At 38.3% G+C, this 20,374-nt stretch overlaps 1 protein-coding gene across 1 annotated transcript in view; it reads right to left on the bottom strand.

Annotated features, from left to right (window-relative positions):
• FREM1 (FRAS1 related extracellular matrix 1) overlaps nt 1–19,943 on the bottom strand; it is a 96,092-nt gene extending 76,149 nt beyond the window's left edge. The window contains exons 1-5 of the mRNA XM_032214606.1: nt 19,716–19,943; nt 10,966–11,425; nt 3,119–3,213; nt 2,536–2,837; nt 752–903 (exon numbers count right to left, since the gene is read on the bottom strand). Of these exons, the coding sequence (XP_032070497.1) occupies nt 752–903; nt 2,536–2,837; nt 3,119–3,213; nt 10,966–11,187 (771 nt within the window). The 5' untranslated portion in view covers nt 11,188–11,425; nt 19,716–19,943. The remainder of the gene's footprint in view (nt 1–751; nt 904–2,535; nt 2,838–3,118; nt 3,214–10,965; nt 11,426–19,715) is intronic.
• Between the last annotated feature and the right edge of the window lie 431 nt (nt 19,944–20,374).

Genomic DNA, 20,374 nt, shown 5'->3' with positions numbered 1-20,374 from the left:
AAACTGAGGTTTTTTTCCCCACAAATAGGCTTATTATTCCAATTAGCTGTTTCATGACAAAACCTTATAATAGTACCGAGCAGAGGTGGGTTTCATTTACCTTTTCACAAATGCGAGTGCACCTGTACACACTCTCACTTCACTCACAGGCGCCTCATCTGCACTTGTGCAGTGCTCGCACATTATGACGGGGCAGGTGAGCAGAATCATCTGCAGCCACTGCTACCGGTTCGCCCAAACCGGAGAGAACCAGCTGAATACCACCTCTGGTACTGAATAGTCTTATGTTCACTCATCTGATCTCTTGCCTGTGCTCTACAAAACTACATGACAAGGAAAGAGAATTGCAGAATATAGCAAGGCTCAAGAGAAATCAGAGAGGCTTCTGGGCTGGACAGAGATATCCTTTTCTTAGTAAAACTTGTAATATTTTTTTCTGTATTTGGGAAGTTCTTTAAGATCTTTGAGATTTATGGGATTTTCTGCAGAGTCCAGATTGGGCTGGGTTCTGATATGCGAGAACAATTACTGTTATCTAACTCATAATATCCACTAAGATCGTAACACATCCTATGATCATCACTTATGATTTTTTTTTAAGTAGCCAAAATCCAGGCCATTTGTGGAAGGACATCTGAGACTGTTTTATTATGTGACAGTTGGAACCAATAAGGAGTCCTTTGTATTCAGATTTGATGTTAAGAGTCAGGTAAACCAGAACTGATTTTGGCCTTTCATTTAAGATATTTACCTTATACAAAATCTTGCTTCTGGTATCAGTGAGATCCAGCCTGATGGGAATGTAATCAATATTAGGTGAAGGAGGGTCCAAATGTTGGTATCTAAGTCCCATCAAAAGAAACTCATCACAGCTCACTCTGATATTCTGAACAGTCTTCAGGTCTGAAACACAAATCTTCATCAGACAGTTTCACCCATCCTATGGTTTGAAATCAGTGTAAATAGGTCTGAGGAACAGAATCCAGGATTACTACATTATGAGCTCAGGGATATAGGTCTAAATCACAACACCAGCCTTTCTCATTTATCCATGGGATAGATCTCTCAACTGTTATCAGACACACTTCCAGGGCAATTTTCACATAACCCTTCCAATATCTACAAACTTTGGCAAAACAAAGCTGGTCACAAGATATAAACAGCCATTTTCTATTCACGTTTCATGGTCTTTGAGCATTTGTAGGTACCATAATTATCAAAGAACCAAACCATACTCAAACCATATGTTATGTGATATACAGATAAACTCTCCCTTTATATTGACTTTGAAGTAAACTAGTAAAGTTCTGATCTGGGTAGTACACAGATTGAGAGGGTATGTAGTCTTATTATTTCTTAAACAGTTTGTGTGTCAAATTCTTATTCAAAGAAAATAAACTGCATGCTATCTAATTAATATAATGGTTGATTAAAGAAATAATATTAGAATAGCCCGCTCACTTGTAAGAACTTTAATTACAGATCTCTCCCCCCACCCAAAAAAAAGATAGCCCAGAACTCACAGCATTAATTTTTAGGCAGCAGGGCATTTTTAAATTATCTGGCATTTGATGTTTTAATTAAAACAAAAAACAACTCTTTTGTACCTTCTCAATCTATTATCAAAATAAATGTTATCAATGAGTAAACTACTTTTTCCTCTTACAGTTCTTTCACTCTGAGCGGACTTAAACGGAATAGCCTTTTTAATGGAGAACTGCTTTGAATAAAGGATTACCCTTGGACAGCTATAGCAAAAGTGGAAATCCCCAGCTCACATACAGTCCTAAAAATCCAGTTGTGTGACCTATTGCAGGGCTTATGATGGTTCCAGACTTCATTAGGTGCTGAAATGCTGGGTGAAGAGAAAAAAAAAAGCCTTTTTCACTTCTAAAAGAAAAGAAACTGTTGGTCGGTGTGTATGTGTGAAGAGCTCTGGGTTTGAAAGACAAACGTGGTTTGACTGGATGGCTAGGTAGATAAAGTGTACACGTGTATGCATGAGAGATATGTATGTATCTAAGTATATGCATGTGTATGTAAACATATGTAGCAGGCGTAAAATGCTACCGGTTTGGACTGGTTCATCCGAACTAGTAGTAAAAATGCTACTGGTTCGCCTGAACTGGTAGTAAAGAAAGAAAACATTCTTTCTGACGATCAGCTGTGAAGCATGATTTATATTAGCTAAAAATCAGAATTTCCTGCTTTCTAGCTAATCTAAATCACATGGCACAGTGGATTCCCCACCCTCGCTTTTCGCTTACCTTACCTTTTTGACTCTCTGCGCATGCGCAAGAGTTCCTGCACATGTGCAGAAGTGGCCTGAGTGAGTGAAGCAAGGGAACCATTAGCAAAGGTAAGTGGATTTCACCCCTGATATGTAGCCATTTGCATGCTGCAGACTCAAAAGACACAATCTGGCACTTAATGTGGCTTCTAGGGAAGCATTAACCAGAGATATAATACCAAATTGGTCTCAATACTATGCAGATAGTATTGAGATAATCAATATATTTTTAAAGCAGGACATACTGGTTGTATGGAAGGAACTCTGTGGCTGATCTCCTCTAGGTACTTCTTCTTTGTATTTTCCAATAACAAGTTGCCCGTGGGCTGGCAGAAACGTCTCTAAAGAGTTCAAGCTTATAGTGCATTCCAAGTTTATCTTCCTGTTGTAATCCAAAGTGATTATGTTCTTATTAATTATGTTAGACAGGCCGTGAAATTCAGGGACTTCCAAAGCACTGGAACTCATCTTGATAATATTACAATCCGGTTCAAGTATCTTTACAAGAAGAGTGAAAGTTTCAGTTAAAGTTTCAGTTTCTGTAAACCTGCAAAGGGTAAAGAAACTATGCAATCAGAATTCAGGAAGCAATAGTGAAATACCTATACGAGAGGTGAAATGTACCACAGCTAATGATTGATCAATAGTGACAACAGCCAACTAAAATGTTGATCAAATCATGAAAATAAATTAAATGAAAAACCTAGAACATAGGAGAAGAAACTAGATTTCTTATTAAATAATATTAATTTTTCTTATTAACTCTACAAAAGGATGGAAATATATTTCATATACTCATGACTCATATGCTACTCAGGTGTTGCTTACCTATAAAGCCTTAGTATGACAAAGTCTTCATCAAGAATTGGGCATCCGTTGTGAGTGTACTTGACTTCGTTCGGAAGAAAATGGCAGTCAAACACCTGTTACATAAAGAATATATTTAGAGAGGGAACGTAGTATTATAGACATTTCTCTTTTATCATTATGCATTCATAACTTGAAAAGGATGTATTGCAACACAGATGAGATTTTCACAATTAAATCATGCATGATAAAGATAGGACCCTAACAATGTAATTGAGCTACAAAAATGAATACTGATTTCATTGTATTATTTAGAAAGTTTCAAAATTGAAACTTCAGTAACTGATAATTGTGGAATGACTCTGTAGATTACTGCTTTTGTTTTGTCACATAATATTTTTTCTCCTGAATTGAGTTATTTCTCCTTCATGGTCAGATTATCCCAACCTAATTTGAAGTCAGGTATTTTAAAAATCACTTATTCATGTTTTTAGGAAAATCCATCAATCCTCTAGTAAGTTCCATGTTAGAGGAGAAAGAGACATGTTTTAAACTGTGAAGAAGAAAAGGGAGTGTGGCTCCCCACTGAATCTGTGAACATTTTTGAAGTAACTGTTTGTCCCCTTTATAATTTATAAACACCTTGGAGAAGATAAGTTATCATTCCTTATATCACAGTAGAGAGCCATTTTGATGTAGTAGTTAAGGCACAAGCCTAGAACCTCAGTGACCATGAGTTTTAGTTCCATCATCTACAGAGCCAGCTTGCTGACATTTGGCCAATCACTTTCTCTCGGCCTTAGTTAAAGGTAAAGATTCCCCTCGCACATATGTCCTAGTCATTGCCGATTCTAAGGGGCAGTGCTCATCTATGTTTCAAAGCCGAAGAGCCAGCGCCGTCCAAAGACATCTCTGTGGTCATGTGGCTAGCTAGCATGACTAAACACCAAAGGCACACGTAACACTGTTACCTTCCCACCAAAGGTGGTCCCTATTTTTCTACTTGCAATTTTTTACGTGCTTTTAACTGCTAGTTTGGCAGAAGCTGGGACAAGTAACGGGAGCTTACCCCGTTATGCGGCACCAGGGATTCGAAACGGCCGACCTTTCGATCAAAAAGCTCAGCATCTTAGCCACTCAGCTATTAGCAACAGCAAAAGCAGTTAGACTTATATAACGCTTCATAGGGCTTTCAGCCCTCTCTAAGCGATTTACAGAGTCAGCATATTGCCCCCAACAACAATCCGGTTCCTCATTTTACCCACCTCGGAAGGATGGAAGGCTGAGTCAACCCTGAGCCGGTGAGATTTGAACAGCCGAACTGCAGAACTGCAGTCAGCTGAAGTAGCCTGCAGTGCTGCATTTAACCACTGCGCCACCTCGGCTCTTCATTGCTATTGCATCTCTTATTCTCTCTGCCTTAGGAAGCAGGTAAATGGCAAACCCCTTCTAAAATCTTACCAAGACTACTATAGCAACAGGAGTCAACACTGACTTGAAGGCACTTCCACCCCCAAAGAGTAGTCTTAAAGGGATGAACTTTGAGTCATCCAAATATATGGAGACTTGAGAAATAATATAATTACTGAAGCCAACACTTTACACATAAAATTCACTTACTGCTGAATGGTAGTACTTATACATACTTACGCTAAATATATTTTTTATTTGTTGAACATTTTTCCTTTTGTTTATGGGGGTATTATAATAGTTTTTCCGCTGTCTCCATGTTTTTATTTTAAAGTTTAATTTATTTTAATTAATTATAAAGATTTTAGGTGACTTGCTTTTTATGCCATCATATCTAGCAAGACTTATGTATCAAAAATGTTCTGAAAGTCTCTGCCAATTATGAGGATGGTGGAGAAAAAGAATCTCACTCATTCAAATTCCCAAATGCCAGCAAAGTCATAAAACAACTGAAGATTGAGAAACGAATTCCTCTCTTGCATTAGAAAAAGCAAAAGACAATGATGAGAGAGAAAAAACAAGATTCATATTAAAATAAAGGTTCAGAAAATTTAGAGTAAGCCTTTGATTCCCCAAAATCTTTTCTCTAACCTTTTAAAAACTACAAATAGTCCTCAATTTACAACAGTTCATTACAATAGTACCTTTTGTGACCTTCTTACAAGCAAAGTCGATGTGGAAGGCATATTCACTTAACAACCATGTTACGATATTTAACAACTGCAGTGATTCATTTAACAACTGTGGCACAAAAAACATAAAATAGGGTAAAGTGCACTTAACAAATGTTTTGCTTAGCAACAATATATATAGTGGTATATATATCAGTGGTGAGATTCAAATTTTTTTACTACTGGCTCTGGGGGCGTGGCTTGGTGGACCTGGTGTGGTTCGGTGAGCATGGCTTGGTGGGCGTGGCAGGGAAGGATACTGTAAAATCTCCATTCCCACCCCACTCCAGGGGAAAGATACTGCAAAATCCCCATTTCCTCCCAATCAGCTGGGACCCAGGAGGCAGAGAATAGATGGGGGCGGGGCCAATCAGAGGTGGTATTTACCAGTTCTCTGAACTACTCGAAATTTCATTCGTGTGTGTGTGTATGCGCGCGCACACACACACACACTGAACTCTTCTTTATTACCAATTAAAGATCCTCCAAAATTTCTCCTCCAAGACAACAAACTTTATCCTTCTCAATGGTAGAACCAGCCATTAACAATGCCTTTTTGCCTATGCATGTACGTATGTGTCCTCAAGCTAATGCAGGAAATCATTGAAAGAAACCTCACTCAGTATAAGCATACATTAATTTTTTTTTTAAGCATATTAGAAGCTGGTGTGTGAAAATGACTTTAGATAGATGGGAAAAGATTAAAGGCAATTAAAGCCTCCTGTTTCAAACCACTCCTAGTTTTGAGAAAGCAGCTTCTCCTAATGCAAAAATATACATCTGTACAGCTTTTGCTTATCCATCAGAGAATAATAGTCATGATATTCATAAATTATACTTTTTCCCGTAAGACATCATTGCTTCTTCCTCTTAATTGATAACAAGGGAGATAAATAATGAAAGCTTTCTTCTCAACAGGACTGTTACCAAAAACAGACAGCAATTATAAAATAGACGCAATCTGCTTTGTTAAAAAGAAACATCTGTTTTATGCTACCTAATATGTTTTCCTTTCATACAAACAGGCATCCATAATTGTCTATATATTTAACAAATAAAACAAAGGAGAGCTAAATCTTTTCTTAATTAATGTCTGTCTGTGCTTTTATTTCCACTTCAACTACTTTTCAATTACAATATGTAATTAAATTGTCACACATCCCTGGTACATTACTCACTTTAATGACAGAAGTGAGATCATAGGAAAGGCTCTTCTACTATGTAGCTTTTGCTGGTTAAAATAACAATTTTGCCTTCACCGGCCTGATGCCCACCAGATGTGTTCAGTTTCAATTCTCACTGAATCACATTCATTCAAAATTATTTTGAGGTCATCCAAAATAGTTAATGTTTAGTGCAGTCAAAACCAGGGGTGAAATTCAGCAAGTTCTGACAGGTTCTGGAGAACCGGTAGCGGAAATTGAGTAGTTCAGAGAACCAATAAATACCACCTCTGGCTGGTCTGTTGACATCCATTAAACTGTAATACTAGCCTTGCTTCAAGTATACTATCTTTAAGAGCTTCTTTCTAAAACAAGAATCCCATAGGATTTTTTATTTAAAACAGATTTGTCTGTCAAACTGGGCCCATTTTGGATGCAGGTAAATGCAGGGCCTACTGGAAGTTCGGGAAGAGGGCCTCCGGAGCCTGGGGTGGCCATTTTCTCCCTTCTGGAGGTTCAAAGAAAACCCCAGGAGTCTGGGGAGGGCAAAAATGACACACACACACCACCGTCATGGTGCAGGATGCGAAATAGGCCATGCCCACCATGGCCATGTCCACCCAGCAACCAGGCAGAGAACCCCTTGCTAAAAGTTTTGAAGCCCACTCCTGTATAAATCATGCTTTTCATGCAATCCTGTGTGACATGATGTTTGACATCTGCTTCCAAAAACTTAGTGGGAAAGGCATTAATATCTAAGTCTGCTTACACACACACATACACACACACACAGAGAAGAAGAGGGGGGGGGTCTGTCTTATTCTGGACTCATATTTAATATAACATTTATTTTCATTACAGCATGAAAGACAGTGCAGCTATAAAATGTTATGCCCGCAAAGATCCAGTGGGGCCTTTCTTCTTCAAATAATGTCATGTCAGAGGGCTTCTTTTTAAATTAATCAGTTTTAGGGTAAGATTTTTTCTTATATAAATAAATGTAATTGTATGATATTGCTTGATTTTAATATTCAAATTTAATATTCAAATATATTCAAATGTTGTCATTGTGTTATGTTTTTGAGTTGCCTGGGGAAAATTAAAATCTCAAAATCAAAATATAAATAACTGAAACATACATACAGGCAGTCCTTGACTTACAACCACAAATGGGCCCAAAGTTTCTGTTGCTAAGTAAAATAGTTGTAAGTGAGATTTGCCCCATTTTATGACTTTTCTTGCCACAGTTGTTAAGTGAATCACTGCTGTTGTTAATAACACAGTTGTCAAAAAAGCCTACACAGTTCTAGGCTGCATAAATAGAGGGATAGAATCAAGATCACGTGAATGTTAATACCACTTTATAATGCCTTGGTAAGGCCACACTTGGAATACTGTATTCAGTTTTGGTCGCCACGATGTAGAAAAGATGTAGAGACTCTAGAAAGAGTGCAGAGAAGAGCAACAAAGATGATTAGGGGACTGGAGACTAAAAAATATGAAGAACGGTTGCAGGAACTGGGTATGTCTAGTTTAATAGAAAGAAGGACTACGGGAGACATGATAGCGGTGTTCCAATATCTCAGGGGTTGCCACAAAGAAGAGGGAGTCAAACTATTCTCCAAGGCACCTGAGGGTAGAACAAGACACAATGGGTGGAAACTAATCAAGGAGAGAAGCAACTTAGAACTGAGGAGAAATTTCCTGACAGTTAGAACAATTAATCAGTGGAACAGCTTGCCTCCAGAAGTTGTGAATGCCCCAACACTGGAAGTCTTTAAGAAGATGCTGGATAGTCATTTGTCTGAAACGTTATAGGGTTTCCTGCCTAGGTAGGGGGTTAGACTAGAAGACCTCCAAGGTCCCTTCCAACTCTGCTATTGTAAGTTGTTAAATGACTCTGGCTGCTCCATTGACTTAGCTTGTCAGAAGGTCACAAAAGGCCATGACATGACCCTGGGACATTGCAATCATCATAAATATGAGCCACTTGCCAAACATCTGGTTTTTGATCATGTGACCATGGGGATGCTGCAATGGTTGTGTGTTTTTTTCAGTGCCATTGTAACTTCAAAGAGCACTAAACACATGGTTGTAAGCAGGGGTAGTTCCTAACCGGTTTACTACCTGTTCTCTGAGAGGGTATTTTGCACGCGCACTGCTTGCTTCACTCACCCCCACCCCCACCACACATTGCTGCACAAGCGCAGTTGATTGAAAACTGTTCTGTGCATGCACAGAAATGTGCTGGCGACAGGACAGCGGAAGAGACTGGAGAACCAGTTCGGGGCCTGGCAGCCTGGGTCGCTGCTGGTTCCAGCAACCCAGGCAGTCATACCACTACTGGTTCGGCCGAACTGATCTGAACCGGTAGGAACCCACCGCTGGTTGTAAATCTAGGACTACCTGTATTCAAACACAGACTTTCTGGGAAGGAAAGTGTGGCCTTAACAATGGCAATAGGTAGGCAAATGTAAATAAAAGCATATGATGCTTCCCCGAATATCTATCTTTCCTTTTCAAGTCAGCATGTGGTCCATGTATTTTTTTAACCATGTCAAAGATGCAACAAATAATAATTTAGATGATTCACTGAGAACTACAATAATGCCTCTTTATACTATATAAGTGGAGCAACTCTATGAGGTAGATGGGCAATTAAGAAATTTGATACACACGCCCATCTTATTTGTCCAAGAGATGTAAGCAAGGTGCAATAATGAACAAACAGCTATAAAAACAAATAATAATGCATATATGCAGATAAATCCACTCACAGCATAACCTAATTGTATGGACAGGATTGGACATGGGAGCAAGTGAATGGGATTTCATCCTGCCAGGTCCCATTATTTATTAAACATGAAGTTTGTGAATAAAGGATATACTCTGGTTTAAATCAAATTAAATTCCTCAAAGCAATTCATTGTAAGTTGTTAACAAAGCACATTGGATCTATGCTAGAGTTTTTGAATTGTTGCTCAGGGGTCACATTACATTGAATTCAACTCAATACTTACTATCAGAGGTGGGTTGCTGCCAGTTCGGTTGAACCGGTAGTGCAGTTCAGGCCAGGGTTGCAGGACCGGCAGCGACCCAGGCCTGCCACACCCCCAAACTGGTTCCCTTGGTGCCGCTTGGCCTCTGTCATTTTGGATTTTAGTGACTCCGTGTGTGCAGTTCACTGCAAATTGTTTTGCACATGCGCACAGAAGAATTTACACTGAACAGTGCACGCACGTGCACATTGCACACAGGTTGTGAACTGGCAATAACGCCAGCAGCAGCCCACCCTTGCTTATTGTGCTTGCATCTTGAGCATGTAGCAGTTTGTGTGTGTGTGGTAAGTACAGAAGAAATAAATGCTGAAAGGTCAGAAAAGGCCACATGTGATTTAAATTTATAGCACTGTAGCCCAGTGTGTTTGCTTTCCTGTATATCCCTTGTACAATTTGTTTGTTTTAACAGCACGTGGCCCTTGGAAATCCTTTTCCTTCCCTCCATTAGAGTTCTGAGAAGAGCATTTGGATAAACGTGGGACTCTTTCTAAAGTTTGCAAAAAGGTTTAATTTGGAAGTGATGTTCATTTATGGTAATTAGAGCAGAATAGATAGCTCTGAATTTAGTCTCAGTTCTGAATTCCATGGAGCTTTTGTATATAATTGAGGAGGTGTTGTGATCTGTACAACCTTTCTCCCCAAATCCCAACCCTCTTTCACTATAACGTGCTGCGGGGGGGGGGGGGGATAGAGGGAGAGGGAGGGAGAGAGTAACAGAGAAAGAGAGAAGGGAATGAGAATTTGATTCAATGATCAATACATCTGCCCCAGTAGTGAAATTCAAAAAAAATTACTACCATTTCTGTGGGCGTGGCTTGGTGGGTGTGGCACAGGAAGGATACTGCAAAAGCTCCATTCCCACCCCACTCTGGGGTCTCCGAACTACTCAAAATTTCTACTACCGGTTCTCCAGAACCTACCAGAACCTGCTGAATTCCACCCCCTGACAGTCTGATTCATCCCATCAGTCTCCCCAAACCCCCCACTGATTTTTTTTATATTAAAGTGGCAACAACTCTTCATAATATTCTCCCATTCCTGAAAATGTCCTCTCATACTTATATAGGGATAAACGTAACATGAAAATTTTATATTTTTCCCATGTTAGGCAACAGGAGAAGGAATTTCTGCTTTTTCTCAATCTCATGTTGGATCCATACATGAAGTAGGATGGTGTTATATCTGGAATGCCCAAAGGTCATATTGGACATCTCTAGAGCTTGAAACTTATCTCATCATTTCCTAGACAGCATCTCTTCCTCTTGTTCGCCAAGATCATCCATATATTCCATTATGTAAGTAGAATGTCTTTTTAGATTAATAGTTGTTTTACTGGATGGCTACCATTCTAAAGTTTTTATGCACTTTTCGTTAGCCATAAAATATCATTCCCAGACAGAAACTAAGGTAGAGCTCAGCACTCCACCTTGTCAAATAACAGCAGCTTTAAAAAGTCTTTATCTCATCAAATCATCACTACACAATTACAGTTGAAATCCACGTACCTGTGGAGTCAGCTTCCCAACTTTTTGGGAGATTGGCTCATTCATCACCACTTCTATTTTACAAGTATCCTTCTCTCTGGGTATGGAAAACTGCAACTCATTTTGTGACAGGAAGACAGATTGACCTCTCATCACTTTTAGCCCCTGGTTGATGCTGACAAAGGTGGAACAGGTGGTTTTCAGATTCAGTGCAAAGAGCCACAGAACCCAAATGTTTTCCATAGTGTTTCCAAAGAAAAGGCACCTTGTGCAATGAGGTGTTTTTTTAATCCTTTCCAAAAAGTAAACAACACAAAAACATCAACATTCAGTCAACAGTTCCAGGTTACAACGTCTGGTATGGTTTCATTAAGGGTCTGTCCTGCATAACGAAACCAGGAGATCTTTGAAAGTATCCTCAGGTTAATAAATATATGGATCAATTCCAACCATCAGAATGGTGAACATATTTTTCCAAAATCTAGATGGAAAGAGAGAAAAATTCACACACAATGGAATGAGTATTTTTTGAAAGTGTTAAATATTATTTTATTTATATAGGACCTTTATTATTTTTATAATTTAATGTGGTGAACATATTGTACCTCATACTCCTTTCCCATGTAATTTTTTGAATCTACTTTCCAATGTAATGCCAAGATTATCTCAATGTTATAAGGTAAAGGTTCCCCTTGCACATACGTGCTGATCGTTCCTGATTCTAGAGGGCAATGGTTATCTCCGTTTCAAAGCTGAAGAGTCAGCACTGTCCAAAGACATCTCTGTGGTCATGTGGCTGGCATGACTAAACACTGAAGGCGCACAGAACACTGTTACCTTCCCAGTCCCTATTTTTCTACTTGCATTTTTACATGCTTTCAAACTGCTAGGTTGGCAGAAGCTGGGACAAGTAATGGGAGCTCACTCCATTACGCAGTGCTAGGGATTCGAACCGCCAACCTTTCTGATCGACAAGTTCAGTGTCTTAGCCACTGAGCCACCATTATTTATTAAATCTTGGGATGGATGGGCGGACAGGCGGAAGGACAGGCAGATGATAAACTCCAGGAATACTTCAATATGTTTGAAAAGTAGTATGATGATCAGTAGAACTTTTCATCATTGAACGCTGATTAAATTTGGTCATGTCTATGAAATCACATATCTTCAGAAAGCTTTGGAAAGCTTTCACAATCAGTATAGAAATAATTCATATACAAATCAACACACAAATAAAAATTATGCAAGGACATACAGTACCTGGAAAGTACTTATGATATGATATAGAATATAATAATAATATTTAAAGAACTTTATGGCATGGGTCCAGGGTATCTGAAGAGCTGTATCGTCCCAATGGGACTACCTGCCCTACCACCTCCAGTGGAGGGGATTACTTCAAGACCCATTTGCTAAGGAATTCTGACTGGCAGAGTCAAGGAGAAGAGCCTCATTCAACATGACATCTGATCCCATCCTCCTGGCCTTCCAGAGGAGCCAGGTAGTTTGGGTTTTGCCAGGTGACTTGGGAGTCTGAAGGCATGCTCCTTGCTGGAGATGGTTGATGGGATAAGAACAACATAGCACCATCATACAATCCATTTCCTTAGTCTTGGCTCTTATATAACTTTTTATAACTGTTTCTATATTTATCTTAGCCTGTAATTCTGTACTTCCCTCCTGTGCCCCGCCCTTCTATGGCCCGCCCTTTTCTACGCACGCACAATACACCCAATATAGTCCAATGACATGACAGACCATGTTGATTTACATTGCCATGCCTGCGCTGGTACCGTTCTGTATGAAAATCATTGCAGGATCCGAAGGTCCTTTAAGCTCTTGGCGCGGCAGGAAAACAAGTGCGGCACAGCCGTGATCCGAGTCATGAAACGCTCCAGTCACAAATCTCCCCACCAACGGAATGGCAGCCCCAAGCCGCTGAGAGCACCGTGGCTGATATCTAGCTCTATAGAAAATGCCTGTTTCCTACTTACATGAGATACATGAGATACAAAAGTTATGCCAACTTTTGTATCTCATGTACCTCATGTTCTGCTAGCTAAATAGAATGAATGAATGAATGAATGAGTGAGTGAGTGAACGAGCGAGTGAATGAATGAATGAATGAATTGGAATTCACACTTCCTAAGACTAGCCAATGTCAACCCAACAAATGAGAAAAGCCTTACAGTATGCGGCGGGGAGACAAGATGGGGACCATAATGGTGTGATTGAAACTTCATTTGTTTTGTTTTTAATGTACCATATAGTAAATGTATATAAAAACAGGCAGATCTTCAATCACAGAGCAGTGTAGTTGCCATCTTGATCTTTCCTAGAGACTCCTGTCTCATTAAACATGTATGAAAGCATTTAATGATGTCTGTCATTCACCCAATTGTTTATTATTACAGAGGTGAAAAGATGTGTCAATAGGTAGTCATCAAGTGATCGTTTTTGTAGCTTTTATATGCATCACTCTTTTATAGGTGAATGGAGCAATTGTCTGCCCACGATAACCACAGGAGTAAGGCATCCCAAATTATCTATCCCAAATTATCAAAGATGTATAAAACTAATGCAGAAAATGGTTGTGATATTAATTGATTATATTTATCTGTAGCAACTGACTCTCATATTTAGGCCTTTCCTGTTCAGAAGTAGTAAATGTGGATATGTATATCAATTTTGAATTAATATTTTCAACAATATTATATATTCAATATTTTGTATATTGAATCAAGAATGGAAAATGGATTTCTTTCACTGTACTCTTTAAGTCTGTAGCAAAAATAAGTAGTGTATTTTTCATGAATTTCATCATTCTATAATTAAAAGACAGCCCAAGGCTTCTAAAAAGGATTTGATAATTGAGGTAGATTCTTTTCAGAAGCCTTGGGATATCTTTTAATTATATAATGATGAGGAGCCAAAATACTCTGATGGTACACAGATGTTTTATATTCAGTTAAAACAGAATCCTTTTTCATTGTAAGAAAAAAACAAACCCCACATAACATCTTATAAAACCATGAATTGGCAACTGGGCATTACTTAAATGTTGTGTTCAGTTTCATGAGGTGATTTATAATCATTTTTTATAATGCCACATGAGCAGTTCTGCATAGAAAATATGATTTTAGAGAAATAAGCTTTCTTATGCTTTGAGGGGGAAAGTCAAAGGAAAAAAATTGTTGGCAACTGTAAGAAAATAAACAAGAATTCTAACTTTTTATACCTAGTGAAGCTAAAAGCTGCCTTATTATTTCCCCCGCAAAAATGCATATTTCATTTTTCTTTAAGAAAACAGCTACTGTATCTTCTCAGCCATTATTTGGTGCAGGTGTTCTACCTGTTGAAACATTTTTTTTTATAGGATGAGTGCCACAGAGAGAAAAATGAGCATGTTTGCAGCTGGTCCTCTTACAAGCTGTGTCCATCTTAAAATTCCAGCAGAATAAAATGGACTTTGAAACACTTTAATATCTATCTAATAACAAAGTCAATATGTATCTAGATAGGAAGAGTATTGACACTTTTGAAGTCTAGAGAATACTCTAAACAGCCAAGAAAACAGATCAATCCAGAGTTTTCACGTGAGGTACAAATGACTAGGATCGTTTTATCCTACTCTGGACCATTATACAAAGACCTAACTCTCCAGAGAAGGCTGTAATGCTGAGAAACATGGAAGGAAAGAGAGGAAGGTTAAATGGACTTAGTTTACAGTGATGACGATGGCATTGTTGGAAGTTTTTTTTTTTTTTAAAAAATCATATTAGAGATGGATCATCATGGACAAAAATGTATGTAGTCATCAGGAGTTGAAAAGAACTTGATGGCACAAAACCAATCACTCAAAAAGGCTAATATCTAATGACTAACTGTTGCTTGAATGTAACTGTTAATTGTGTAGCTAGTTCCAGGCTTGCCGACTGTTACTGCACAATCTGGATTTTTGAAGTGATACCGTCCCATTTTGTCTCATTGCTTTTTTGGAAAGTTTCTTTTTAAAAAAAGTTGAAAAGAAAAATGGAAGAGCTACAAGGTGTTTTGTGACCAATAAACATAATATCACTATCCTATCCCTCACAGTTTTCAGTCAACTGATTTCAGTACAAGTGTTGCAGAGCAAGGATCTATACGCTTTACATTTCAAAGTGCCACATAAATGAAGATATAAAAATAATAAAGTAATCGTGTCAGTTCATCACCATTTTCCTGCATAGACTCAGAAATAGGTATAGTCCAATATACAAATGCAATCTAAGTTTTATTTAATGCAGTTTGTGAAATACTTTTCACTTATTGTGTTTGCCCAACAATAAGACAAGATCTTATTTTCTTTTGACCCCCGAAATAAGCATTGGCCTTATTTTCAGGGAGGTCTTATTATGTTAGAGGTGCAATAATAAGGAGGCGGCGAGTGTGGTCACCTCATGGCTGCAGCTGTGTTGCAATATTTTCAGGAAGGGCTTATTTTCAGGGGAGGGCTTATTTTAGCGCATGCACTCAAAAGCCCAATTGGGCTTATTATCTGGGGAGGTCTTATTTTCAGGGAAACAGGGCACAAGGGATACTCACTATTGACAAAATACTGCTATTTATGAAAAATGCTCCTTCTATACTACTGATATCTATAGAATTTAAAAGTCCCTAATCCAACCCATAATCTAATCCTTGAGTCAGCAGAAATGTATCCTATCATCAATTGCATTGATTTGATTCCCAAACTGTATTATGCCTCAGGAAGAAGACCATCAAGTAGTGATGTCTTTTCAGATTTGGTGCAGGACAAATTAAGGAAACTGATTGGATAATTTCCATGACTTTGTTTCTCCAGCCATAGAGCATCATTTCCAAACATTAATCTCTCTTATTAATGTATGGTGGGAATTGTCTTTTTAACCCACATAAGGTTAACCTACACCAGGGCATATGTAGTCAGTTGCTTTGAACAAAAGTTGAGCTACCTGTTGAGTTGCCCATCTACCAGGCTACAGGTATGGAGGTGCATTGGAGTCTCTGCCTCCCATTCTACTCCACGCCCCAATGCTTTTCCCATTGCCGTAAGGTAAGCATTCACATGCAAGAAAAGGAGCTTTGTATGTTTGTCATAGTAATCTCTGCCTACAAGGGCCTGTTGGGCCTGTTCAGAGTTTCATTTAATGAGGAATTGAAGTAGGTCAAGCAAGAGCTAGATTGCTTGTAAGACCAAAAATTGAGCAATGGTTCAAACACACATATACTTTCCACCCTGAATTATGTAGCTGGGGCCCCAGATTGCACAGAGGATTGGATTTGTGATCAAGGAAATATAAGCACAAATCTCCTCAGATCTCCCAGCTGAAGAAGTGGATGATGAAGAGGTAGGAATGAGCCAGTGGTGAAATTCAATTTTTTTACTACCGATTCTGGATTCTGTCGGAGTGGCTTGGTGGGCATGGTGGGAGAAGGATACTGCAAAACCCCCATTCCCTCCCCACTCCTGGGGGAAGGATATTGCAAAATCTCCATTCCCACCTCACTCTGGGGCCAGCCAGAGATGGTATTTGCCGGTTACCAAACTACTCAAAATTTCCGCTACCAGTTCTCCAGAACCTGTCAGAACCTGCTGGATTTCATCCCTGAGATGAGCTTATACAGAGTTGAATTTTGCCTGCAGGTATTTTTCTTTGGGGATAAGTAATTGAGGCACACCACTTTAAAATAAGACAACTTTAGGAAGGATATAACATCAACTTTAAAAGAACAAAGATAGCAACAATATGACTTCCAAATCGTTTAGTAAGGGTTGTTTTGCTTTCTTTGAAATGCAAGACTCTCTTTAAAAAAAAAAACAAATCCTCTTATCTTGCCTGTATTTAGCAAGGAATGTTTATCTAAAAATCAAAAGAAACACAGCTGACAATTCACCTTGTCAGCCAATTTTTCTGAAGCCTTTGAAAATCTGCTACAGATAACTATTGTAATCTAAGCAAAACATTTCATTAGGAAGGTTTAAAAAACATTGTAAGTCTCCCTCCCTCATTCTCAAACATGCCACTGAATCTTTGCAGACATGCCTACTGTCAAGAATAAAAGCTTAAAATTGGGTTTAATAGGAAGTGAAAAGAGAATTTCTAACAGCCAGCTAGATTTGTTTTATCATGCCTCTTTACCTTAGTGTCAGCTTTCTGAGATAATCAGGAAATCAAAATCATTAGTTTTAATGCTAAATTTATTGTAGGGTTACAAATAACAGAATCTTCCCCCCCTCCCTGTACTTCCTACAGAACTAGGGAGGGTCCCTTCTGAGATGTTTTCTTTGTCTTCATTCCATGGGCTGAGATAGCTTTTGTCTGACCAGTGTCTAGCTGTGGAGCCTTTTCCTGTCTCCCAAGATTATTCTCACAGACCATTAAATATAGAGAAAATAAAACCTGTCCGGTCAATATTTTTACTTGAACTTAGCTATTCGGGCTGAAAACCAAATCCTTGAACCGCAAGGAACTCCAAGCCCACCCAGCTGAGCAGTGGTGCGTTTCCATTTTTTTTCTACCAGTTCGCTCATGCACGCTTGCTTGTGCGATACTTCTGCGCATGTGCAGAAGCATGCGGGCAGGTGGGCAGAGCCTCCTGCTGCCACCACTACTGGTTCGCCCAATCTGGGCCGAACTGGCAGAAACCTACCTCTGGACCTGAGGCATCCATTCCTAGCTGGAAGGGTGGCACAATGCTGAAATATGCATCATGACATTATGATACAAATGTCTAGTAGCCTTTTGCAGGTTTTGAGCTGAGTTTGTATCACAAGATCACAATGCAGAATTCACCACTTCCACCACTTACTCTCTGCTCCCCACAAATTCTTAGAACCAAAGATATAATGGGGGATGGGGGAGTAGCACAAATAGAGCTGGCACCAAAATTTTGGCTTATGCTCCTTTTCTTTGTCCTTTTTCTTTCTTTTTCTTTTTTCTTTTTAAATATTTCATAGATACCAAAGAGCTAGTTGTATACATATTCACTTTGTTACCCTTCTTGTTTAAAAGTTTATTTATTTAAGCAAAAATGTGGTGCCTGATTCCAATGAGCATGTTTCATATCAGGGTAGCAAGCAGCAACTTTCTTTTTAATCCTATAACCATGGTAGTGCAACTGCAAAATTATGTACATTTCACTTCTCTGTTGGAGGTTAAAAAAAAATCCTTTTAACAGTCAAAGAGGATGTAGACGAAACTAACTCTCCTCACATCTCAGCAAAAGACAGTCAAGCTGAAGATTTAAAATTACTGATTGTTGGAAAAGCAGATACATTTATAGAGATGAAACTAATTTAATGTTTCTGGAAAGGCACTCACTGGAAGAAAAAGAAAATCACACTCAAAATGTTTTATCACTATTTTTCTTCTGTAAGAATTGTGAACACTGAATATTATTTCCAAATGTCTTCCCCAAAGACAAAAGCAACTTGATCTTAAAACTTCTTTATTTACTCTGCTCTTTATGAGTGCAGGAGGACGTTAAAACAGAACCACAAATCTGAAAGCTATTTAATACTTCACAGAGAAAATGGATTAAGCAGAAGATGCCAGATCTTACAAATGAATTCTACAAGATGTATCTCATTGCTGACTAAATATAGCAAGGGAATATTATAACTTTCTAGGTTTAAAAAAAATATTTTCAAAACAAAAGAAAACATTTGTTGGAAAACAAAGAATGAAAAGTTAACAGCATGACAGATGAAAATGGTCTCCAGACAGACAAAGGAATTTTTACAATCCAGAGGGGAAATCCTTTGCAGTTGGGATATTGGGCAATTCAGTTTTAAGCAAATTAAAAGACAGACTCCTGCTGAGTTTGATGAGATTTATTCTTTAATCAGTGAATTTAAGACTGCAACCTAAATCTTATTAAAATCATTAATATATTAAGCAGCGTGTGCTGGATTGTAGACCATGCTTATTTCAATAATGAGCAGGAAGCTATTTCCTAAAACCTTGGATTTAGCTGGCATCTTAAAAATATAATTTTATTTATTTATTCAATTTATAACCCCCATTTATTTTTCTTTTATAACCTTACACTAATTGTATAAGCCAATCAATTCAATGAGATGTATTCTATTTCTTTGCAAGTTATTACTGAATCTTTCCTTTATTATAAAAATTTTACAAGTTGCAAAAATACTTTTGATTGGGGTTCAACATTTGTCCTGTCATTTGAAGCATGCTAAATTGCTTAGGAAGTTAATCTGTTCCTAGTAAATATACTACAAGTTCCTAGTAAACACACTGCAAGGCTCTAAAAGATTTGCAATCTTGCTTAATAAAAAAGCATGAGATACTTGCACTGCTCAGCAGGTTAAACATATTGTGTAAAATATGTTTCTCAGTTTCTCCCATGCTGAGAACAGTGGGAAAAACAATCTTCCTCTTTCCAAGTTTTGTAAAGGCAGAATGAGCAGTCAAGACAAGATGTAGGTGGTTTAAGATTTGTTGTGTCCAGAGTTTCATTATACAACATAAGCTACTAAGGCAAGAGAATTGATGCCACAACTTTCTTTAATGGTATTTTGTTACAATATTGTTTTTCCCATTCCCCATTAGATTTTTACTTTCATCCCAAAAACTTTTCTCATGCACATGGTTTAAGAAAACTTCAGTTCTATGAAACTTGAGCATTTACAAGACATTATGTTATTCTGCAAATATGACATTGCAACACTCAATTATTAGAGAAAGCAACCGAATCAGAAAGAGAAAGAACAAAAAAATAGTACTTACAGGTAACCGTGTCCTTTTCTTGCTCTAGCCAAGGAAGCCACTAGCTTGGAAAGGGTAAAATGAGGCACTGACCCAATAATGTATTGTTTAAAAGAGTTGCAGCAGGAGGTGGGGGAGAAGAAATCCAAGGAAATGGGGAGGGGGAAGCTTAAATTCCAGTCTTTCTGGTCAGCCTGTATTTTTCTTTGTAAGAAACATCCACATTAAAAGTCTCGCTGGCAAAGCTGCCTGCCAGACAGCTGCTGCCTTGAAAATGTACAGAATACAAAGTGATAAAGATGTTCTAAAGATGCCTACAAATATTCATACTGAGCAATTATTTTTTAGCAAAAATTCTTGGGCCCTTCCTGTTCCTGCCTGCTGTTTCCCTCCCTTATTCCAGCCGTAGTCCTTCGAATGCACAGGCTTTCTCCACCCCAACTCCACCACCTCCTTCCAGACATTCAACAGTTCAGTCAATTGCTCTCCTGTAGTTGTCCCTGATATTTTATTTCTTGATTTAGCAGAAAATTTCAAAGGAGAAACTCTCTCTTACAGAGAAATCGAGTTCTCTATCCTAGCTGAAAAATGATACTTATTCCAAACTATTATTTGCAAACCTCTGTCCTTAGATCTCAGTAGCCTAAATTGTGTTATTAGTTCTAGATCTGAAATGCTAA

Source organism: Thamnophis elegans, chromosome 3, assembly GCF_009769535.1.
Source record: "Thamnophis elegans isolate rThaEle1 chromosome 3, rThaEle1.pri, whole genome shotgun sequence".
NCBI classification, from domain to species: domain Eukaryota; kingdom Metazoa; phylum Chordata; class Lepidosauria; order Squamata; family Colubridae; genus Thamnophis; species Thamnophis elegans.
The sequence above is the reverse complement of the archived record's forward strand: the minus strand, read 5'-3'. Positions and strand labels throughout refer to the sequence as shown.